This window comes from Ranitomeya variabilis, chromosome 4, assembly GCF_051348905.1.
Source record: "Ranitomeya variabilis isolate aRanVar5 chromosome 4, aRanVar5.hap1, whole genome shotgun sequence".
Classification (NCBI taxonomy): domain Eukaryota; kingdom Metazoa; phylum Chordata; class Amphibia; order Anura; family Dendrobatidae; genus Ranitomeya; species Ranitomeya variabilis.
In genome coordinates this window covers 401949353-401970998 of record NC_135235.1, presented here as the reverse complement: position 1 = coordinate 401970998, position 21646 = coordinate 401949353, and the positions used below count along the sequence as shown (strand labels likewise).

The 21646-nt window shown below is 44.1% G+C and overlaps 1 protein-coding gene across 6 annotated transcripts in view; it reads left to right on the top strand.

Annotated features, from left to right (window-relative positions):
- LOC143764897 (uncharacterized) overlaps positions 1 to 21646 on the top strand; it is a 43109-nt gene that overhangs the window by 7065 nt on the left and 14398 nt on the right. For 3 of the 6 annotated variants that reach the window (XM_077250978.1, XM_077250981.1, XM_077250979.1), the window contains 5 exons: positions 3693 to 3781; positions 12112 to 12243; positions 12329 to 12535; positions 18689 to 18877; positions 18960 to 19089. In XM_077250978.1, the coding sequence (XP_077107093.1) occupies positions 3713 to 3781; positions 12112 to 12243; positions 12329 to 12535; positions 18689 to 18877; positions 18960 to 19089 (727 nt within the window). In that variant the 5' untranslated portion in view covers positions 3693 to 3712. Of the gene's footprint in view, positions 1 to 3692; positions 3805 to 12111; positions 12244 to 12328; positions 12536 to 18688; positions 18878 to 18959; positions 19090 to 21646 lie in introns of all 6 variants that reach the window. The other 3 variants (XM_077250983.1, XM_077250984.1, XM_077250982.1) reach the window with 2 other exon arrangements.

Below are 21646 nucleotides of genomic sequence, written 5' to 3'. Positions count from 1 at the left end.
GCTGAAAATGTCGGCTTATACTCGAGTATATACAGTACTTGATTTAAAGGCATAAAAATTAACATTTTGAAAATTATGAAATGTTCACTTTTTTTTTTTTTTGTCTCCGAATCGCTGGGATCTGTTGGGAGCGTTCCAGATTTATTACCACAAAAGTGACATTGGTCAGATTTAAAAAAAAAAATAAAAAAAATTGGCCTTGTCATAAAGGTCAAGATTAGCTCAGTCACTAAGGGGTTGATCCCTTAATGACCGGATCTTTTTTTGGTTTTGCGTTTTCGTTTTTCGCTCCTTTGATTCCCAGAGCCATAACTTTTTTTATTTTTCCATCAATATGGCTGTGTGGGGCTTATTTTTTGTGGGACGAGTTGTACTTTTGAACGACACCGTTGGTTTTACCATGTTGTGTACTAGAAAACAGGAAAAAAAAGCGCGGTGAAATTGCAAAACTTGTATTTTGTTTGGCTTTTTTACTAGGTTCACTAAATGCTAAAACTGACCTGCCATTGTGATTCTCCATGTAATTCCGAGTTCATAGACACCAAATATGTCTAGGTTCTTTTTTTATCTAAGTGGCGGAAAAAAATTCCAAAAGTGCCTTTTTCCGATACCCGTAGCGTCTCCTTTTATCGTGATCTCGGGTTGGGTGAGGACTTACTTTTTGTGTACAGAGTTGACGATTTTAATGATACCATTTCAATGCAGATACAATCTTTTGATCGCCCGTAATTGCAGTTTAATGCAATGTCGCGGCGACAAAAAAAAAACACAATTCTGGCGTTTTTACTTTTTTTCTTGCTACGCCATTTAGCGATCAGGTTAATACTTTTTTTTTTTATTTATTCATTGGGCGATTCTGAACGTGGTGATACCATATATGTGTAGGTTTGATTTTTTTTAAATTTTGTATGGGGTGAAAGGGGGTGATTTAACCCCCAAGGGTGGTTTGCACGTTATTGACCGGGCCAATTATAACTCTGGAACGCTTCAACGGATCCTGATGATTCTGACATTTTCTCGTGACATATTGTACTTCATGATAGTGGTAAAATTTCTTTGATATTACCTGCGTTTATTTGTGAAAAAAACGGACATTTGGCAAAAATTTTGAAAATTTTGCAATTTTCCAACTTTGAATTTTGATGCCCTTAAATCACAGAGATATGTCACACAAAATACTTAATAAGTAACATTTCCCACATGTCTACATTTTTACTGCTCAAGGTGCTCAAAACCACATTCAAGAAGTTTATTAACCCTTCAGGTGTTTCACAGGAATTTTTGAAATATTAAAAAAAAAAATGAACATTTAATTTTTTCACAAAAAATTTACTTCAGCTCCAATTTGTTTTATTTTACCAAGGGTAACAGGAGAAATTGAACCCCAAAAGTTGTTGTACAATTTGTCCTGAGTATGCCGATACCCCATTTGTGGGGGTAAACCACTGTTTGGGCGCATGGCAGAGCTCGGAAGGGAAGGAGCGCCTTTTGACTTTTCAATGCAAAATTTACTGGAATTGAGATGGGACGCCATGTTGCGTCTGGAGAGCCCCTGATGTGCCTAAACATTGAAACCCCCCCAACCAAATTACACCATTTTGGAAAGTAGCCCCCTATGAAACTTATCTAGACGTGTGGTGAGCACTTTGACCCACCAGTGTTTCACTACAGTTTATAACACAGAGCCGTGACAATAAAAAAATTTTTTTTTTTCCACAAAAATTATTTTTTTAGCCCCCAGTTTTGTATTTTCCCAAGGGTAACAGGAGAAATTGGACCCCAAAAATTGTTGTCCAGTTTGTCCTGAGTACGCTGATGCCCCATATGTGGGGGGGAACCACCATTTGGACGCATGGCAGAGCTCGGAAGGGAAGGAGCGCCATTTGGAATGCAGACTTATGGATTGGTCTGCAGGCGTCACGTTGCATTTGCAGAGCCCCTGATGTAGCTAAACAGTAGAAACCCCCCACAAGTGACCCCATATTGGAAACTAGACCCCCCCAAGGAACTTATCTAGATGTGTTGTGAGAACTTTGAACCCCCAAGTGTTTCACTACAGTTTATAACACAGAGCCGTGAAAATAAAAAAATCCTTTTTTTCCACAAAAGTTATTTTTTAGCCCCCAGTTTTGTATTTTCCCAAAGGTAACAGGAGAAATTGGACCCCAAAAGTTGTTGTCCAATTTGTCCTGAGTACGCTGATACCCCATATGTTGGTGTAAACCCCTGTTTGCTCCGACAGTCTCAGGGAAGCACGCAGGGAGCCCCTCGGATGTTTGATCGCAGTGTTCCGGGGGTTAGTGTGTCGGGAGGCCGCTCCTGGCACATAGTGCCGGATGTCAGCTGTAATAATCAGCTGACACCCGGCGGCGATCGGCCGCGCTCCCCCCGAGAGCGCGGCTGATCGCGCTGGACGTACTATCCCGTCACTGGGAATTAAGTCCCAGGTCACCTCGACCGGATAGTACGTCCAATGGGATTAAGTGGTTAAACTTTTATATATTTTTTTTCATGTTTTTAAAAACTTTTTTTTTTTTTTTCTCTAATTTTGGCTTGCTTCAATAGCCGCCATGGGAGGCTAGAAGCTGGCATAGCCTGATCGGCTCTGCTACATAGCAGCGATGCTCAGATCGCTCCTATGTAGCAGAATTACTGCATTGCTGTGAGCGCCGACCACAAGGTTGAGCTCATAGCAATCCGGCATCAACAACCATAGAGGTCTGCAAGGAGACCTCTGGTTATTATGCCAACGCACCGATGATCCCCGATCATGTGATGGGGGTCAGTGGTGCGAATATTTCTGGCCTGATGGCTGGAAGCGCTTGTTAAATGCCGCTGTCAGAGTTTGACAGCAGCATTTAACTAGGTAATAGGCGTGAGTGGATCGCGATTACGCCAGTGCCTGTTGCGGGCACATGTCAGCTGTTTAAAACAGCTCACATGTCCCGGCTTTGAGGTGGGCTCACCGCCGGAGCCCGCATCAAAGCGGAGGTTCTGCCATCAGACATACTATTCCATCCGATAGCAGAAAGGGGTTAAAGATTGCTATTTTTTTTTTTTTTTTCAAAATCAGGAGGATTTTTAATGAGAGAACCTGAAAAGTTGCTTGTTTGTTAAAGCTCCTTTGCAGTTGTAACAATTTCACTTGAAATAACCTTATCAGTATTATTTATCGTATTAATAAACTAGACCTCTAACTTAAAGGGAATCTGTCACCAGGTTCTTGCTATGCAATCTGGGAGCAGTATTATGCAGGGACAGAGACCCTGATTCCAGCAATGTGTCACTTACTAGACTGCTTGCTGCAGTTTTGATAAAATCACTGTTTTCTCTGCTTCAGCCCTACCAGTTCTCTGAATGCTGACTTCTGTATAATCCCGCCCCCACCAATGATTGATGGCTTTCTGTGTACACTGTGCATAGCAGAAAGCTGCAAACCAGTGGAGGGGCATGGGTGCACAGAGCAAGAGGACTATGTGGCAGGAGACAACTAGTTCTCTAATTAAATTTTCCTGCTGATAAAAACTGATTTTATTGAAACCACAACACGCAGTCCAGTGAGTGATACATTGCTGGAATCAGGCTCTTATATATCATGCTTCTTTCAAATTACTCTGTGATATTGGTTTTTCGTTAAGTGGGAAATGCTATTTTCCTGTTTTTGAGGCTTATTATTAATTTTCTTTTTTTAGTTGTAACCATTTGTTAAAGAATGAGAAGTGACACAACTAAGAAGATACTAAACCTCATCTTGGAAATAACCCATCTGCTGCCTGGAGAGGTGAGGCGTTATGGTAAAATGAGGTAATTACACCTGAAATGAACAACAGCACATGACAAATTACACATGCCATTATTTAACAAAAAACTAGGCCAAAATGCAGAAACAGTGGGTGAAAAAAATAAGTACACCCAATAAATCAATATCTTGTAGAACCACCTTTAGCAGCAATAACTGGAAATAATCATTTTCTCAGTCCCCCATGACAGCACCACTGAGAGAGGATTTGCCCTTCAGGGACAGGAAACCTACAGAATAAAAGGGCGGTACCTCTCCCCCACATCAGTTATGTTTCCTGTCCCTGACGGGGAACCTATTCTGTGTCGGTACCTGAGGAGACGCCATCCGAAGATCAGTGAGGGATTCCGGTGCCGGCCCATCCGGGTTCTGGCAGCGGGGAGGCCCCTGCCCCGGCTGGTGCGGTGTCCGAAGCCGCCACTGCTGGGACCGATGGGTCTGCAGGGTGAGCGAGGGGAAGCGCAGCCGCCGCGATGGATAGGAGGCGGGCTTCCTGGTCCTGGCAGGTGCACACAAAGAACAGAGTGCCCTGGGTGTTTCAAGATGGACGCCGCGGGTCAGCGCGCGCATGCGCAGTAAAAAAAAAAAAAAAAAGAGAGAGAGAGAAAACGCTTCCCCAGTGACGCAGCCACAGGGGGGAGGGGCCAGTAATAGGTGGCAAGTTTAAAAAAGTGGTGAGTTGTGGAGCTGCTTGCTCCATGCTGTCCCAGGTGATAACCATGGAGGACAGCGACAAGCAGCTCCATCCGCATCAGCCACCGCTGCAGCATTGCCACCACAGCCTGGAGGTGTGTTTGGGGTCATTGTCCTGTTGAAAAATAAATGATGTTCCAACTAAACGCAAACCGGATGGAATAGCATGCCGCTGCAAGATGCTGTGGTAGCCATGCTGGTTCAGTATGCCTTCAATTTTGAATAAATCCCCAACAGTGTCACCAGCAAAGCACCCCCAGACCATCACACCTCCTCCTCCATGCTTCACAGTGGGAACCAGGCATGTAGAGTCCATCCGTTCACCTTTTCTGCGTCACACAAAGAGACAGTGGTTGGAACCAAAGATCTCAAATTTGGACTCACCAGACCAAAGCACAGATTCCCACTGGTCTAATGTCCATTCTTTGTGTTCTTTAGCCCAAACAAGTCTCTTCTGCTTGTTGCCTGTCCTTAGCAGTGGTTTCCTAGCAGCTATTTTACCATGAGGGCCTGCTGCACAAAGTCTCCTCTTAACAGTTGTTGTAGAGATGTGTCTGCTGCTAGAACTCTGTGGCATTGACCTGGTCTCTAATCTGAGCTGCTGTTAACTTGTGATTTCTGAGGCTGGTGATTCGGATAAACTTATCCTCAGAAGCAGAGGTGACTCTTGGTCTTCCTTTCCTGGGGCGGTCCTCATGTGAGCCAGTTTCTTTGTAGCGCTTGATGGTTTTTGCCACTGCACTTGGGGACACTTTCAAAGTTTTCCCAATTGTTCGGACTGACTGAACTTCATTTCTTAAAGTAATGATGGCCACTCGTTTTTCTTTACTTAGCTGCTTTTTGCTTGCCATAATACAAATTCTAACAGTCTATTCAGTAGGACTACTGGCTGTGTATCCACCAGACTTCTGCACAACACAACTGATGGTCCCAACACCATTTATCAGGCAAGAAATCCCACTTACTAAACCTGACAGGGCACACCTGTGAAGTGAAAATCATTCCCGGTGACTACCTCTTGAAGCTCATCAAGAGAATGCCAAGAGTGTGCAAAGCAGTCATCAAAGCAAAAGGTGGCTACTTTGTACTTTGAAGAACCTAGAATATAAGACATAATTTCAGTTGTTTCACACTTTTTTGTTGAGTATATAATTCCACATGTGTTAACTCATAGTTTTGATGCCTTCAGTGTGAATGTACAATTTTCATAGTCATGAAAATACAGAAAAATCTTTTAAATGAGAAGGTGTGTCCAAACTTTTGGTCTGTACTGTAATTGGGGTTCCCTCTCTTCCTTTTATTTTAGGGAAAGAGTGGGAAAGACATGGGATAAGAAGCTTTGCAACTCCTGTATATGACGGGTTCTCTGCGAGGAATCCCCAAACTTTGCCTCTGAACTGAGCTCTGTAATCAAGTCGGAGGTCGAGACTGTGTTTAAGTCCCTTAAAGGGAACCTGTCACCCCCCCCCCCAGTCGTTTCAAACTAAAAGAGCCACCTTGTGCAGCAGTAATGCTGCATTCTGACAAGGTGGCTCTTTTAGTTCTGGGTGCTGTAACTTGAGAAATAATCAGTTTTATAATTTGTCTGAAGTACCTGGTCCTCAGTCAAGTGGGCCGGCGTTTCCCCCCTGCTTCAGACAGCACACTGCTGTCACTCACATCTTCTTGGCGCCGGGCGCCGCTTCCTCCTCACCGCTGTTTTCAAAAGTAGCCGGTGCCTGCGCTCTTTTCCCCTGCCTGGTGCAGGCGCAGTGAGCGCTGGCCGTCTTTCCTCATATGCAGCCCAGCTGACTTCGCCTGCGCGGCCGCCCTGCCTGTCATTCCCAGCCCCGCAATGTGAATAAATCATAAGGAAATCATAAGATTTCCCTAATTTGGCCCCACCATTACTGAAACAGTCCTTTCGGAATAGAAAATTTTTTCGGAGGAGACCCCCGAGGGAGCAAAACAGATGGGACGAAGGAAAGAGGAGAGACAAGGGTTTCCTTTTTGGTAATTCCACCCGAGATAAAAAGACCCCTAAGTGACAGCTCCTACAGGGTGGGAGGAAGGCTGTCTCAGTTCCTCCCAGCCTGGGAAAAAATATCAACCAGCCCCTGGATATTAAAGCTAATCAAGGCGGGGCTTCGGATGGACTTTAATTCCCTACCTCCCCAAAGCTATGTGGTAACAACCCGGAGGTCCCCCCCCCCAACAAGAGGCCCAAGAACACGAAATAATGAAACCTATAGACAAAGCCGTCATTCAGGAAGTCCCTCAGGGAAGAGGTTTTACTCCCCGTTATTTCTAGTTCCAAAGTCAGATGGGTCCTACCGAACAATAATAAACTTATGGAAGTTGAACAGTTATGTAAAGAATGAAAAATTCAAGATGGAGTCAATAAAATCAACCATCAAAATTCTGTTTCCGAACTGTTTCATGGTCGTATTGGATCTGAGACGCGTATTATCACGTCCCTATTCACGGAGACTCACAAAAATTCCTCAGACTGGCGGTGTACATGAAAGGGGAAATAAGGGAATTCCAATACAGAGCCCTTCCCTTCGGCATATCAGTCACACCCCGCATATTTACCAAATTAATAGTGGAGACGATGGCTCAACTGAGAGAGCAGGGCATCTTGATAGTCCCATAATTGGACGATTTTTTGATTATGAGCAACTCTGCCCAGCACTGCAGACAGCAGCGTGACAGAGTAATGAATACCCTAATAAATATAGGCTGGCTTCTAAACCTGCAGAAATCGAGGCTAGAGCCGAGCAGGGTTCAGGAATTCTTGGGTCTAACATTGGACTCTGCAAAACTAGAATGCCGCCTCCCAGATCAGAAAAAACAAAAGATTATAAATCTAGTATCAAACTACTACTGGGTTCCCTTTCTGCCTGTCTACCAGCAGTTCAGTTGGGCACAGCTTCACACAAGAGATCTCCAGTGGGATATTTAAAAAAAAAAAACAGGTTACACTAAGTGGTTGCTTAGAGGGTCACATGACTCTAAATTCAGCCACTACTCATTCCCTAGTTTGGTGGATGAATATCAACAACCTGTCAAAAGGAATCCCTTGGGCAATAGAGATATCTTAGATAGTTACCACAGACACAAGCCCCACGGGGTGGGGAGCTCACCTGGGCAACAAGGTCACTCAAGGGGTATGGACAGGTCAGGAACATGAGGCATCCTCAAATCAAAAAGCACTTTGAGCAGTGGGTCACACCTTATCAGCCTTCCTACACATCCTACAAGTGCATCATGTTCGAGTATTCTCCGACAATCGGGTGGTGGTACCCTACTTAAACCACCAGGGGGAACCAGATCCCGAGCCCTAATGGACACCACTTCCAAAATCTTCAATTTGGTAGAGGACAATCTTCTATCCCTTTCAGTGTTGTATATTCTGGGAGTAGAGAATCAGAAGGCAGACTTCCTGAGCCGTAATCAATTGAGACAGGGCGAATGGACATTAAATCAGTCCATTTTCAATCAGATTGTAGAGCACTTCCGGGTTGTGGTCGGGGGTGCGTTCCAGCGTGCGTTCCAGGATGGAATGCAGGAAGAGGATCAGCGAAGACTTACTGCCAAGCATGGGTATCGTATAAATATGTTCCGTTTGTGTGTGGGCTGCCCTACTGTAAGCTAGGACTGCATACCAGTAAATCCTACATGGAGGATCCCACTAAGACAGATATTGGCTTGGAACAAAGCCAGGGGCATGTGAGTAAGCTTACAAAAGCAACAGCCACTCTTAGCCCTTACCCTACACTTAGAAACACATGGCATATGCTCTGTGTATTCTAGGGGGGGGGACACCTGTCTTGGCCCCAAAGAAGGATAACAAGAAGTCAGGGAGAACTAAAAAATGTTCCATCTGTAGCGCTGTAAACTACCAAAGACCTGGCAAAATCACCTATGTGAACCCTGCACTTCAAAGATCATCAGAGAGGAACAGACTTCGTTGCTATCTGACATGAGGTCCATAATAAGAGAGGAGGTCCGGGCATCCATCTCCGGGATGGTATACTGTCATACCTCGCAATCCGAATCCCAGGGAGGGTCCCGTAAAAGACCAAGGGAGACAGAAGTGTCCTCTGAAGATGACATGTCAGATGAATCTAACCAGGAGGAAGGGAAAGTCTTTACTGACCCACCAGAGGGAACAAAGAGGTACCTATTTTCCTCCGAGGACATGAATGAACTTCTCCATGCAGTACGAGATACCATGCAGGGGAGAAAACCCCCAAACCCCTCTCCGTACAGGACGAGATGTTTGGGGGGGTTACGATCCCAGAGAAGTAGCGTTCCAGGTCAATGCCCACATTCGTTCTATGATCATGGAGGAATGGGAGGATGCGGAAAAAAGACTGGTCATTCCGAGAGACTTTAAGCTCCGCCTACCCTTTGAGCCAGAGGACATCAAAGCCTGGGAAGACATCCCCAAGATAGACGTTTCGGTAGCTAAAGTGGCGAAGAGAACTTCCATCCCATTTGAAGATTCCTCCAGCTTGAAAGAACCCATGGACTGGAAGGCGTATGGTCTCCTAAAAAGGACCTAGGAAACCTCGGCAGCCATAATCCGAGCCAACATCGCGACAATGCCTCGGTGGCTCGGTCCATGCACTTATGGGTTAAAGACTTAGAGGAACATTTAAGATCTAAGACTCCCAGGGACATCATGCTAAAATCCCTTCCTCTCCTAAAACTGGCGACCGGCTTCATGGCTAATGTGTCTGCAGATTCTGTACGATTGGCAGCCAGGAATGGGTCTTTGTCCAATGCGGCCCAAAGGGCTATGTGGTTAAAGACTTGGTCGGGAGACCCTCAGTCCAAAAATAACCTCTGTTTCATTCCCTACTCTGGTAATAAGGTGTTTGGGCCTGTTCTGGATGATATTCTAGAAAATGCATCAGACAAAAAGAAGGGGTTCCCTGAGGAGAAACCAAAGAAATATCAGCCCTTTCGTAGACCCAAACCTTGCCAGAAGTCAGGCTATAAGGGGAAATGGAAAACGGACAGATGGAGCTACCCCAAGGGAGGTAGGGGTAAGAACTCTACTTTTGGCTCAGGTAGAGTGACGCCATGAGAGTAGGGGAACTGATAGGGCAGCTCCTGGGAGGCTGACAGGAGATCTCAAAAAATGTATGGATCTTAGAGAGAGTCTCCCGTGGCTACAAAATAGAGTTCACCCCCGAAAGGTTCATAATAACAAACTCCTGCCTTCAGTCAGCCGCTTCCCCCCCCCCATGTGGACGGATGTCCAGGACCTACTAAAAGTCGGAGCGCTAGTCCTGGTCCCCGAGCAGGAAAGGTGCAAGTGCCATTACTCCAGTTTCTTCTCGGTAAAGAAGCCCTCAGGAGAGAGCAGGATAATGATAAACCTCAAGCCCTTAAACTAGTGGATCAGATACAAGAAGTTCAAGATGGAATCCATCAGATCTACAATTCATCATATAGACAAAAATATGGTGACGTGTAGATTTGAAGAACGCATACTATCACGTTCCTATCCATGCTAAGGTTTGCTCTGAGGGTCCAAGGGAAGGTCCGTCACTACCAGTTCCGATGTCTTCCCTTTGGCCTAGCCTCGTCACCCAGGGTTATTCACCAAGCTGGTGGCGGAGATAGTTGCCTACCTAAGGAAACAGGACATCATCATAGTCGCTTATCTAGACGACTTCCTGATAATGGCCAGCTCTGAGGAACAGCTCAGGGACCATTGCCATATCTCGATCTCCACGCTTCAGAAGCTGGGATGGGTCATAAACTGGGAAAAGTCGGACCTGGTTCCGGAAACCAGGAAGAAATTCCTGGGGTTCCTACTAGACAGACAACATCTTTCTTGCCAGAAGAAAAACAGCACGCCATTGTAGAAAGAATGCACCAGTTTACAGGAAGCCACTGCTCCATCAGGGAAGCAATGAGAATCTTGGGACTAATGACATCTTGTATCCCCTGTGTACGGTGGAGTCAGTTCCACTCTCTGGAGCTTAAGTGCGTAATTCTTTCCACCTGGGACAAATGTCAATGGTCGCTGAACAAAGTAATATCCCTATCCCTCCCGGTAAGGGCATCCTTACGTTGGTGGCTCGCTCCGGAAAACCTCCAGGCAGGGGTTCCATGGATTCTCTCCCCATGCGTCGTGGTCACCACCGACGCAAGTCAGCTAGAATGGGGCGGCCATGTAGAGGGGAGATATTTCCAAGGAGAATGGAATTCGGAGATGGTATCCATGTCTTCGAATTTCAGGGAGCTGTATGCAGTATGGATGGCACTACTTCAGGTCCAGTTGATAGTCAGGGGCAGACACAAAGATCCTGTCCGACAATATGACGGCGGTGGCATTCCTACATTATCAAGGGGGACCAAAACATCCTGCACTGCAACACCTGGCCAAGAGGATCTTTGGATGGGCGGAGGCAACGGTTCTATCCGTCTCTGCGGTACACCTAGAGGGGTCCAGAAACCAGCTGGCAGACTTCTTGAGCAGACAGAAGTTATCCCCCCACGGAGTGGGAGCTGAACGACGAAGTGCTCAGTATGCTATGTCAGTTCTGGGGGGTGCCAAGGGTGGATCTGTTCGCAGCCAGAGAGAATGTGAAGGTCAAAAGGTTTTTCTCCCTAAACTCTCTAGGCGGTTCAGAAAGAGTCGACGCACTATCCCAGCCATGGGAATAGGGGCTGTCCTATGCATTTCCACCTCTTTCTCTAGTTCCGAGGGTACTCAGGAGGAAGGTTGTCTTGGTGGTGCCCTTCTGGCCGAAGAGGAGTTGGTTCCCTCTGCTGAGGAAAATGACGGAAGAAGATCCCTTCCTCCTTCTAAGAAGAGACCTCCTCCACCAGGGCCCAGTTCTCCACCACAACCCAGTCTTCAACTCATAGCATGGATCCTGAGCTATCTGCAAGCTAATTACACTTGTAAAACGCTAGTGTTTAGCGGGAAAACGCATGCCAATTCCGCATGCATTATACCCGCGGCACAGTTGCGGAATTCAGGACGTGTGCACATAGCCTCAATGTAGAGTGATGGACTATATAAATTGTTTTGTAAATGGTCTTTTATTTCCTTCTCAACTTGATAGGCAGCAGCAATTAAGATTCCCTAGGATCATTACTGATGTCTTTCAAAGCGGCATCACAGGACGCAGGGTGTTGCTGTAAGAAGCTGGCGGTAGGAGTGGGGCGATGCTGCAGGCACTGGGCTGGGAGGAGGGGGTGTCCTGGTGGTGCGAGGCAGGAGCTATTGATCTCTTTCGGTGGGCTTCAGGAATAAGTCGGCAGTACGAGGCAGGAACTGAGTTCCCCGCTGCGCATATTGATCTCCCGGTGGAAAGGCTTCAGGAAAGTGGCACTGGTGTCGGCGCATGCACAATTTTAGATCTCGGCTCAATCCTGCAGTAGTGACCATATTGCCCTGACTCCTGTGACCCCCTCTCCACTGCCACCTCCCTGTGAGCTAAATTCGGACTATAAGATGGAACCCCATTTTTACATTAAAGAATATTTTTCTTCCTAGATTCCTCCTCTAAATTTGTGATTCGTCTTATAGTCCAAAACAGGGACATGACAAAATGTGTTTTTTGAGCATTTATATAGATAATTATGTCAGTGTCTTTCTCTCTACACAGGATTATACAATAACTAAGAAAACCTATGGTATCATAAAGGAGTCTCTACTTCATTTGTCCTTAAATGAAGCAAACCATGATCAGAAGATCCTAGAATTTACTAACAAGATCATTGAGCTGCTGACTGTAGAGGTGAGCGCTGCTGGGAATACTGGGGCATTATACAGTAACACAAGGGTTAATATGTCTGGATGATGACTGTATCATTGTGTGTCAGGTTCCTATAAGATGTGATGATGTCACCGTCCATTTCTCCATGGAGGAGTGGGAGTATATAGAAGGACAAAAGGGTCTATACAAGGATTTCATTATGGTGGACAGTGTCAAAGTCGCACGTGGCTCACAGGTGAACAAGAATAGGAGTCACCTGACAAAGCTGATGTTAAATCTCACGAAGGACTTATTTGCTCATCTCACAGGGGAGGTGAGGCTTAGTGGTTATAACATAGTTATAAATCTTATAGCTAGATATAATTGTAAAGGACTTTATCTACAACTTTAGTAGCCCTGATTTATGAGACCAGTAAACCTATCCATTCTCATGGGACCCAGTTTTCCATCTGTGGGTTCCTCTAGTCCAAAATGTTCCTTCTTTATGGCTTTTTGTAATGACTGAAAATATAAACGAAGATGTTTATTGCTGTCAACTTGGTCTGAATAACAATGGGATTACTTTAATTGAACAGAAATTTAGTTTAGAAGAGGATTTTGCAATTCGTATGCCATCTGTGAGTCCATTTTACAGATGCGCACGCTGTAAAGATTCCAGAGTCTGCAGTCACATGAGTGAATACAGACCTTTAACAAAACACCGGACAACCCCTTTACTGGTTGCCTGAGGGATGGTGCTGTACGGAAAGCACTGGGACACGAAAATCCTCAAGATCCACTAGTGGTTTTAATTACGTACCAGATGTGCTCAATGGGAGACAAGTCCTTTGACGCTACAGGCCATGGTAGCTTGATCAATATGTGACCTGTCGTCATATTGAAAAATGGATCCTTGAACACTGTGGAGAAATGTTCGGACCACTGGTTCTGCCACTAAATCAATGTAACATCCAGCTGTTGGTGTACCTGCAATGAAGACAAGATGAGTCCGGCTACCTAACATTATTTCACCCCACACCATAATCCAAGGAGTAGGACCTATGTGACGTTCCCTCTTGAAGGCCTCTTCATTGTTTGCCCACTTGGTCTGTAGACCAATTTCTGACTATCATTGAGTCCAAGGTAAAAGCAGGACCCATTGCTGAAGAGGATAGACCTCTATTCCAGACTCCAGTATACATCTGCATAACATGTGATCAACGCCATGAAGTGGCCTTCACAACTCTATCATACCAGTCCAACTCCCAAGTTTATGAAGGTATGAAGTGGCATAGTTACAAATTCATACGCCCAGCAAGTTTTGGCCCAAAACATAATTACTTTCTTTTGTAACTGGACCCCTGTATATGCAGAAGAAATGAAGACATTTTGGGGCCTTTTTCTTAACATGGCCTAAGTGAAGAAGCCAGAACTTCAGCAATATTGGAGTGTTGATGTTTTATACAACACTCCACTGTTCCGCATAGCTGTGACCCATAAACGTTTTGAGGCCATCCACAAATTTTTGCATTATAACGATAATGCACGGTGCCATCCCCGAGATTACACTAACTTTGACCGACTTTTCAAAGTTTGACCGGTCATTGAGCACTTCAGCAACAAGTTTGCTGAGGTGTACATTCCCCAAAGGGACATCTGCATGGATGAGTTCCTAATACATTTCAAGGGGAGGCTCAAATTCTGACAATACATGCCCAGCAAGAGGATCAGGTACGGAATTAAACTCTACAAGCTGAGCGACAGTACCTCGGGGTACACCCACAGGTTTATAATTTATAAAGGGAGGGACACCCAGATTCAACCCCCTGAATACCCACTGTCCTGGGAGTGAGTTGGAAAATTTGTGGGATTAGGTGCACTTCTTGCTGGATCAAGGATATTGCCTCTATGTAGCTAATTTTTATACCGGCATCCCACTGTTCAAGTTACTCTCTGCTTGAGCTACCATAGCCTGCGGTACTGTCCGCAAAAATCAGAAATTCCTCCCTAAGCTGGTAATTGGGCTGCTGCTCAGAAAGGGTGACCACCATGCATGGTGATGACCGCATCCCTACAACTGTATGAGGTACTTCTACACAGATTCACAAATCACACTGTGTACTAGGGTACAACAAGAACTTGGGGAAAACAGATCTTTGATCCAATCCTCTAGCCGTACACTTCCATGAAAAAAGCCAAGGTGTGGTACAAGAAGCTGGCTGTGCACATTGTACAGATGGCACAAAAGCATTGCACACTGCCATCATGATGTGCAGGCCAGACCAATAAGTCGTACCGTCGATTCCAGGAGGTAGTAATTAAGACCATAATATTTGGCAGTCAGGAAGGAGTGGGCCTCAGTACTTCCAGAACTGAAGGTGCTCGTATCGTACCAGGCCAAATTTTCCCCCGTGAGGTCCCTCAAACATCAAAGAAAGGAAGGTCGCAAAAGAATTGCAGAGTGTGTTACAGAAGGGGGGGTACACAAGGATACCATTTGGCAATGTGAGACCTGCCCCCCTACAAACTTGGCTTGTGTATAAAAGAATGCTTCAAACTGCACACATCCATGGACTACTAAATTAATTTGACTTGCACAACTCACGTATGCCAACCTGACGTACGCTACACAGCTCACGTATACCAACCTTATGCACTCTACATAATTTATATATGCCACCACATTATAAAATTGTCGGGATAACGCTAAATCAATTCTAATATAGGGTCACTTGTGGTGTATTTCTACGGTTTAGGCATATCACGGGCTCTCCAAACATGATATGACACCCGCAGAACATTCCATCATAATATGTGTCTAAGGCTTCTTTCACACTTCCGTCTTTTGCCCTCCGTCGCAATCCGTCGTTATGGGCAAAAAGCATCCTGCAAATGTGCTTGCAGGATTCGTTTTTTTGCCCATAGACTAGTATAAGCAACGGATGGACACACGTCGCATCCGTCGTGCGACGGATGCGTCGTGTTTTGGCGGACGCGACGCACAAAAAAAGTTCAATGTAACGTTTTTTTGTGCGACGTGTCCGCCATTTCCGACTGCGCATGTGCGGCCGGAACTCCGCCTCCTCCCCGCTCATCACAATGGGCAGCGGATGCGTTGTAAAACTGCATCCGCTGCCCACGTTGTGCTAAATTTAGCACAACATCCGTCGGGCCGACGGTTTGCGACGGCCCCGTACCGACGGAAGTGTGAAAGAAGCCTAAAACGTCACTTCATCCTGAGCGCTGCAGTGTGTCCAAACAAGAGTTTTTCCCCACATATGGGGTTTTAGCATACTCAGGAGAAATTGCACAACACATTTTGGTGTTCATTTCCTCCTGGTTACCTTTGTGAAAATAAAAAATGGAGGCTAAAAGAACAAAGTCAAACAGTGCTCCTTCGCTTCCGAGCCCTGCCGTGTGCTGACACTGTGTAGGTTACTGTGCACAATCCTGCTGACGGGTTCGTTTTAACGGCATAAAAATGAAAACTTTGAAAATTGCAACATTTTCAAAATGTTCCGTTAATTTCACAAATTCCTGATCAACCTTTAACACTTCTAAGCTCTCCCTTGTTCCCAAACAGGAGATTTTCCCCACATACGGTGTATTGGCATGCTCAGGAGAAATTGCACAGCAAATTTTGGGGTCCATTTTCTCATGTTACCCTTATGAAAATAAGGGTATAGAATAAAAAGTTTTGTGGATTAAAAAAAAAAAAAAGTGTTGTCCATTTTCTCTTTCCATATTGCTTCACTACCTGTGAGGCACCTGAAGGGGTAATTAAATTTCTTGAATGTGGTATTGAACACCTTGAGTGGTGCAGTTTTTAGAATGGTGTCACTTTTGGGTATTTTCTGTAACTGTGATGTGTTCCATAAAAAGCTAAGAATAAAAAATCTGACCCTTCTAACTTCCTAACCAAAAAAAAAATCTTTAAAAATTATGCTGATTTAAAGTAGACATGTGGGAAATGTTTTATTTATTCACTATTTTGTGTGCCTTAACTCTGTTTTAAGGGCATGAAAATTTACCGTAAGTTTCAAGATTGTGGATTTTTTTTTTTTTTTCATCAAATCTCCTAATTTTTTCACAAATAAACACAAGTCGTATCTAACAAATGTTATCAATATCATGAAGTACAATATGTCATGAGAAAACAGTCACAGAGTCAGTGGGACCCGTTAACGCGTACCAGAGTTAACACAGTGATAGTGGTCAGAATTGTAAAATTTGGCCTGGTCATGAAGGTGAAAACAGGCTGGTGGGTGAAGGGGTTAATAACATAATTGATATCATGCCTTAAGACATGCAAGCGTATTTCTACACATGGTGCAGAAACTTCAATACTGAATGAGTCGAGATGTCTTGAAATAGTTGGTTAAATTTTTTTCATCATTTGCATATACTTAACATCCTGTGATTTCCATAATTTCTTCTTGGCTGCAATTTCAATGTTGAGAAGTGTACGTGGTATTGCTGAATCCTTAACCCCTTTCTGCCATCGGACGTGCTATTAATACTATTAGTACGTCCGATGGCAGTTCCCCTGCTTTGATGCGGGCTCTGGCGGTGAGCCCGCATCAAAGCCGGGACATGTCAGCTGTTTTGTACAGCTGACATGTGCCTGGAATAGCGGCTGGTGGAATCGCGATCCACCCGCTGCTAATAACTAGTTAAATGCCGCTGTCAAACGCTGACAGCGGCATTTCACAAGCGCAACTGGCCAGAAATGCACGCACCGCTGACCCCGTCACGGGGGTCATCTGTGCGTTGGCATAACAACCAGAGGTCTCCTGAAGACCTCTATAGTTGTTGATGTCAGATTGTTGTGAGCGCCACCCTGTGGTCGGCGCTCATAGCAATGAAGTAATTCTGCTACATAGGCATCGCCTCTATTTAGAAGAGCCGATCAGGCTATGCCAGCTTCTCGTCTCCCATGGAGGCTATTGAAGCATGGCAAAAGTGTAAAAAAATAAATAAAAAAAAGTTTAAAAAAAAATATTAAAAAATATAAAAGTTAAAATCACCCTATTCAAAATAAAACAATAAAAAAAAAAAATCAAACCTACACATATTTGGTATCGCCGTGTTCAGATTTGCCCGATCAATAAAAAAAAAAGAATTAACCTGATCAATGAACGGTGTAGCGAGGAAAAAAAAAATGCCAGAATTACGTTTTTTTGTCGCCACGACACTGCATTAAAATGCAATAACGGGCGATCAAAAGAACGTATCCGCACTGAAATTGTATCATTAAAAACATCAGCTCGGCACGCAAAAAGTAAGCCCTCACCCGACCCGAGATCCTGAAAAATGGAAACGTACGGGTCTCGGAAAATTGCGCAATATATATATTTTTTTCTTTAGCAAATTTTGGAATTTTTTTTCACCACTTAGATAAAAAATAACCTATACATGTTTGGTGTCTATGAACTCGTAATGACCAGTAGAAACATAACAGCAGGTCAGTTCTAGCATTTAGTGAACCTAGCAAAAAAGCCAAACAAAAAACAAGTGTGGGACTGCACTTTTTTTTGCAATTTCACCGCACTTGGAATTTTTTTTCCTGTTTTCTATTACACAACATGGTAAAACCAATGGTGTCGTTCAAAAGTACAACTCGTCCTGCAAAAAATAAGCCCTCACATGGCCATATTGACGGAAAAATAAAAAAGTTATGGCTCTGGGAAGGAGGGGAGCGAAAAACGAAAATGCAAAACTGAAAAAAGCTCTGGGGGTTAAGGGGTTAAAATTCCAATTTGTCAAAAATATAAAATTTACCATATTGGTGGTCGCTGTGAAGAGGAAAAAAATGGAAACACAAGCATTGCTGTTTTTGGTTGCCGGTGGCCGTAACACCCCTTAAAAAAGAAAAAAAATGCAATTTGAAGCAATCTGTCACATTTACACTAAAATGGTATCAGTAATAACATCTGCTGGTGACACAAAAAAACAGCCTTTACATCTTCATCCACAAAGAAGGAGCACATTATGAGTCTCGTATAACAGCACATTTTTTTTTCACAACTTAAAAAATTAAACTATATATCTTTGGTATCCTTGTAAGTGTAGTGACCCAGGAATCATGTTGCCAGTTCATCTTTACCACTTGACGAACGTCACAAAACAACTCCCCACCCCTCCCCTAAAACTACCTCCTCAGAAAAATAGCAGAATTGCCTTTTGTTTTTTCACAATTTTATCGCACTTAGAACTTTTTGTCGGTACATTGAAAGGCAAAATGAATAGTGTCAATCAGAACTGTAACTAGTTCCTGCAAAAACAAGCCCTCGTACTGCTAATTGGACTGAAGAATAAAAGTTACGGCATTTTGAAGAAGGAAAGGACAAATCACCATGTCAGAAAGGGGTTCAATCTAACTGCAGACAATGCTAAATGTTTGGCTTAATAGTTTTGCATACAATTGACAAAAGGTATAGTGCTGTATAAGAAAAAGAAATTAACTCCTTTTTCTTACTATGCACAGCAATATCCAATACTGGAGAAAGACAGTAAAATTTTGAAATCAAGCATTCGCCACCAAATATCAGGAAAACGAAGGAAAAAATTCAGGTCCATTTCGAAGCCTCAACTTAACTCAATAATTCACGACAAAACCAATGAGCAGAAGATCCTAGATCTCGCCAACAAGATAATTGAGCTGCTGACTGGAGAGGTGAGCGCTGCTGGGAATAGTGGGACATTATAAGTAACACAAGGGTTAATGTGTCCGGATGATGATTGTATCATTGTGTCAGGTTCCTATAAGAAGCGATGATGTCACTGTCCATTTCTCCATGGAGGAGTGGGAATATATAGAAGGACACAAGGATCTGTACAAGGACGTCATGATGGAAAATGACCGACTCCCTACATCACCAGATAAAAGCAAGTATTTAATTACAATTCATATTATGATCTGTTTTATTTAAAGTGATTGTCTCAAGATTTAAATGTTTGGCAATAGCTTTGGAAATAAACATTTCTTAATGTTTGCAAACACATTGCTTTTTAAAAAATCAGTAATGAGTTTTCACCTCCACTAGAACACAATCCCCAGGCTTTGCAGCTCAGCTGTACTCCCTAGATATGTACCTGTAGTAGTTTTAAGTTTAACAGGTCGAGGAACAAGCTTTTCCCTCTCATGCCCTCTCTCTATGTTCAGGCGTACGCAGAAGCACTTGTATTTTGTGCTAATATGTTCTTTTCCACTGAGTAGTGAGAAAGCGCCTAAACGTATTGTCCAGCCTCAGTGCTCAGGTTTTAAGTACATGCAGTATCTACTGCTACTGCACCGCCCCACCACTAGTGCTTAGTAGTGATGGGTGACCCCTGGATGTTCAAGTCCGGCAAGTTTGACCAAACAGTTAAAAAACAAAACAAAAAAATAGTTTGGTACGGATACCAGAACAGTACAGTTCACTTGAATAGGGGCCCGAACAACCAGTGTTTACCACTGCATGACAGTACGTCAATCACTGCCTCTGGTTGGCGGTAAAATCATCAAATGACAGTGTGAGTCCGCTGATGTGACTGAAGTTGAAATGTTTATCTCTGGTCACTGACGTCAGCTGATGGGACAAGTACTCGCATCAGCCTACACCTGCTGCCACAGTGAGAGCTGGCGGCGGCTGATGAGAGCATTCATCAGCTGCCGTCTGTGCTCTAAATAAATAAGTTAAAAACAAAAGGAAGAAAACCGTGTGGGTTCCACTGTATTTTTGATAACCAGCAGGCAAAGCTGACAGCTGCGGGCTGCAACACTCAGCTGTCAGCTTTAGCAAGGTTAGTTATCAAGAATAGAGGGGTCCCCATGCCTTTTTTTTTTTTTTAATTATTTAAAAAAGACGTGGGGTCCCCCATTTTTTTTACAAACAGCCAAGCTAAAGCAGGCAGCTGGGGTCTGGTATTATCAAGCTGGTAAGGGGCCATGGATTTTGCCCCCCCCCCCAACCTTACCAGCCTATATATAGCAGCCTGCAACCACCCAGAAAAGGCGCATGTATTAGATGTGCCAATTTTGGCTCTTCCCACTTGCCCTGTGGCGGTGGCAAGTGGGGTCACATTTGTATTGTCCAGTGACATGAAGGCCCACTGCTTAGCAAGACACCTATTCATTAATAATCCTATAGTTGTATTGTAAATAAACACACAGCCAGAATAAAGTCCTTTCTTTTTTAAATAAACACACTTTACTTTTTTATTTAACAATAAGAAAGAGAGGCCCTTGGCAATGGGATGTTGAACTCCATGGTAAGGGATGTGAAATATCTGTCTCGAGCTATTTCAGACCATAGTCCGATTGAGGTAGAATTGCGGTCGGCGGGGACACAAGCGGGGCACAGGGGAGAGTGGAAGTTTCACCCTGCTTGGTTACACAGTTTAGATCTAGAGAATATATTGCGGGAAGTGGAAGAATACTTTGTTATTAATGAAGGAAGTGCTGACATATCTATTGTTTGGGATGCTATGAAGGCATACTTGAGAGGATTGCTATTTAGAGATATTAGCAGATGTAAGTCGAGATCGAAACAGTTAGAGAAACCGGGTTAGGGTTACCGTTGGGATTAGGGTTAGGGGTGTGATGGATTAGGGTTTCAGTTAGAATTGGGGGGTTCCACTGTTCAGGCACATCAGGGGCTCTCCAAACGCGACATGGCCTCCGATCTCAATTCCAGACAATTCTGCGTTGAAAAAGTAAAACAGTGCTCCTTCCCTTCCGAGCTCTCCCGTGTGCCCAAACAGGGGTTTACCCCAACATATGGGGTATCAGCGTACTCAGGACAAATTGGAGAACAACTTTTGGGGTCCAATTTCTCCTGTTACCCTTGGGGGAAATACAAAACTGGGGGCTGAAAAATAATTTTTGTGGAAGAAAAAAAAAAGAATTTTTATTTTCACGGCCCTGCGTTATATACTTCTGTGAAGCACTTGGTGGGTCAAAGTGCTTTACCACACATCTAGATAAGTTCCTTAGGGGGCCTACTTTCCAAAATGGTGTCACTTGTGGGGGGTTTCAATGTTTAGGCACATCAGGGGCTCCCCAAACGCAACATGGCGTCCCATCTCAATTCCAGTCAATTTTGCATTGAAAAGTCAAATGGCACTCCTTCCTTTCCAAGCTCTGCCGTGCGCCCAAACAGTGGTTTACCCCCATATATGGGGTATCGGCGTACTCAAGACAAATTGCAGAACAACGTTTGGGGTCCAATTTCTTCTGTTACCCTTGGGAAAATAAAAAATTGTGGACGAAAAGATCATTTTTGTGAAAAAAAAAGATTTTTTATTTTTACGGCTCTGCATTATAAACTTCTGTGAAGCACTTGGTGGGTCAAAGTGCTCACCACACATCTAGATAAGTTCCTTAGGGGGTCTACTTTCCAAAATGGTGTCAGTTGTGGGGGGTTTCAATGTTTAGGTACATCAAGGGCTCTCCAAACGCGAC